The sequence below is a fragment of the Sinocyclocheilus rhinocerous genome, unplaced genomic scaffold, assembly GCF_001515625.1.
Source record: "Sinocyclocheilus rhinocerous isolate Xijiao unplaced genomic scaffold, SAMN03320098_v1.1 scaffold9, whole genome shotgun sequence".
In the NCBI taxonomy this organism is placed as follows: Eukaryota; Metazoa; Chordata; class Actinopteri; order Cypriniformes; family Cyprinidae; genus Sinocyclocheilus; species Sinocyclocheilus rhinocerous.
In genome coordinates, this window is record NW_015666550.1 from 12,036 (window position 1) to 14,656 (window position 2,621).

At 38.0% G+C, this 2,621-nt stretch overlaps 1 protein-coding gene across 1 annotated transcript in view; it reads right to left on the bottom strand.

Moving 5' to 3' along the window:
- Positions 1-364: 364 nt before the first annotated feature.
- The window catches only part of LOC107732695 (synaptopodin-2-like), a 22,043-nt gene continuing 19,786 nt past the window's right edge, over positions 365-2,621 (bottom strand). Inside the window, exon 5 of the mRNA XM_016544107.1 lies at positions 365-2,590. Within this exon, the coding sequence (XP_016399593.1) occupies positions 1,578-2,590 (1,013 nt within the window). The 3' untranslated portion in view covers positions 365-1,577. The remainder of the gene's footprint in view (positions 2,591-2,621) is intronic.

Sequence of the window (2,621 nt, forward strand, 5' to 3'; positions counted from 1 at the left end):
ATAGAATGTAAATAATAACAGAAAATATACTGTAATTTCATATGCACCTACTAAAATATATGGATTCATGCAATCTAAAATGACCTGGTGTTAAATGCTTTTTATTAGGAGAGACTGAGGGCAATTGTAAAACTTTTTTTTTTCAATCACAGATAACCGCATTTACTTATAAGTAACTGTATTTACTGTAAATACTAACTGTATTTGCTGACTGTATCTATTTATGAATAATGATAGTTGTTATTTTACTTACCTTATTTAACTGACAAGGAATCTACTACTAAAAGATAAGGAATAGGATTTTCAAAAGGAATATGAAAGCAGAGAATAGTGAGAGGTGCAAAGAAAAAATGCTTGTAAATGATTGTAAAGATGGAAGCGAGTGAAGTACATGCAAAAGCAAACAAACAAAACTGAAGACAGTAACTTTAATGGCACTGTGGTACATTTTACAAATAGTGTACTATGAAGAAAACATCACACAAAGAAATGAACAAAAGACAGCAAAAAAGAACGGAAGACTAAAAATTAACTTGCTGACTTCCTATATCTGTTTTATTTGATGTTCTTTCTAGTAGAACTGAAAAAAACCCCTGAACATTAATTTCTCCCTCAAAAAATAAACAAGAAATTACACAAAATCTACTTATTTTCATAAAACGTAAAAATGAAGAGCTCTCAAGCTATGTACCAGCTGTTAAACATTAAAATATGGACACTATTCAACCTACTTGAAAAAACCTCACATACTGAGTACATTCATTTCTTCTGTTATGAAGAAAGTCTGAAACATTAATTACAATTTAGAAATATAGCAATGTTTTTTTTTTTCCCTCAGAAAGTGAGAGTTGATTGAACTTCACTACATAAAATAGCCACCATAATACATTCTATCTCTGTGTTATATAGTATCTTCTTGCACCGTTGGCTCTGCCAGAAATGGTTAATACACTGTTTACTTGCATATTCCAACTATCATTGTACTGTTCATATATTTATTTCTGTCTGTCCACTGAATTGTATTATCATATACTTGCTTGTATGAAATGTGATACTTCATAAGCCCTTTGGAAGTCATGTTAAGCTTTTATACATTTTAAATATGATTATATATCGTTGGTTTGGTTTTAAGGATTATATCCTTAAGTACTATTGCAAATCAAGTTACTCAGTAGCCCTCATAACAGACCATTATGCCTCTCTGTCACTTTTTCACATCAAAATATTCCCCTCATTATTAAGCATTCGTTTCTCTTCTCGAACTCAATCAACACTGATTCCCTTTGACCAAAATTAAGTCTAAGCTAAGTACAAGCTTGTCTTACCTGTAGCAGGCCATGCCTTTAAAAACATATTTGTATAAAGGACTTGGCAGAGAATTCTTCTGTAAAAAAAAACCCCCATGTGATGTTATTCTGAAATGTGTATGCCCTCTTCTTTTCTGTTCTGGCAGATTTTAAAAGTCTGTTGTAACAGTATTTCTGTTTGGAAGTATGTTTCTGCTCTATATAAAGTATCTGCACCATAGCTTAGTTGTCCTAAGGTAACAACACTGGAAAAAAAGCACTATAACATAACTATTTTTCAGGAGTGCTTGGCTTCCACACCTGGGCAGCACTCTTCTTGGCTGAAAATTTGGGCTTTGGAGCAGCAATAATACTGCCTCCTGAGGCAGAGTCAGCCCTTGCTGCTACTGGGTAAGATGGCACAACATAAGAACTAGGGGCTGGTTGGTAAGCCAGGGCAGGTCCAGCTTGATATACTGGATTAGGACCTGTCTGATAGGAGGGTGGGGAGGGCTGTTGGTACGGAGGGCTTGGTGCTTGTTGGTAGGGATTTAAAGGAGGTTGTTGGTAAGCTTGTTGGGGGATGCATTCTTGTTGATATGGGACCTGTTGAGAATGTGGTTGATAATTATTAAGAGCAGGCTGATATGTATTAGGAGGTGCTTGGTGGTAAAGGCCATCATGCATAGGTGACTGACCAGCCATCCCGTAGGGTTGCTGGGCCTGTTGTGGCATAAAACCATAAGGGGGAGGACTTTGGTTATATGCCATTTGCTGGTTTTGATTTGGAGGACCTAGTGCTTGGGCTTGAATTTGGGCCTGGGCCTGAGCTTGAGCTTGAGCCTCAGCTTCAGCTGCTTTTTGAGCAGCAAGCTTTTCAGCTGCCTCCTTTTCTGCAGCAAGTTTTTTTGCTGCTGGGCCATAGGTAAAAAGGGAGGAATTCAGCTGATAGGGCTGATGCTTCATGACATCAAGAACATGAAGAGGTTTTGGGGCAGGTTTTTGCTTGTCTTTGTTTTTGTTCTTGTTTGCTGTTGAAGGGCTAGAAGGGGGAGGCTGCTTGATAGCACCCGGTGGATATGATGGTGAATGAATTGGATTATATGCCAATGGTGGGGGAGCCCTGCAATTGAGTGAATATTTCCAGGAATGTGGCAAAGAAGGAGAAGGTGAAGATGGTCTTGCCTTATTCGACTGCACTGTGGTAGAATCCACAATGTACTTCTCCATTCTGGATTGCCTCTTGGCGAACAGTTCAGCTCCTTTCCCTCTCAAGGCCGGCATCTCAAATGCTGAACCAAAACCAGAGAGTGACATAGTACTACTTGTTGGAAC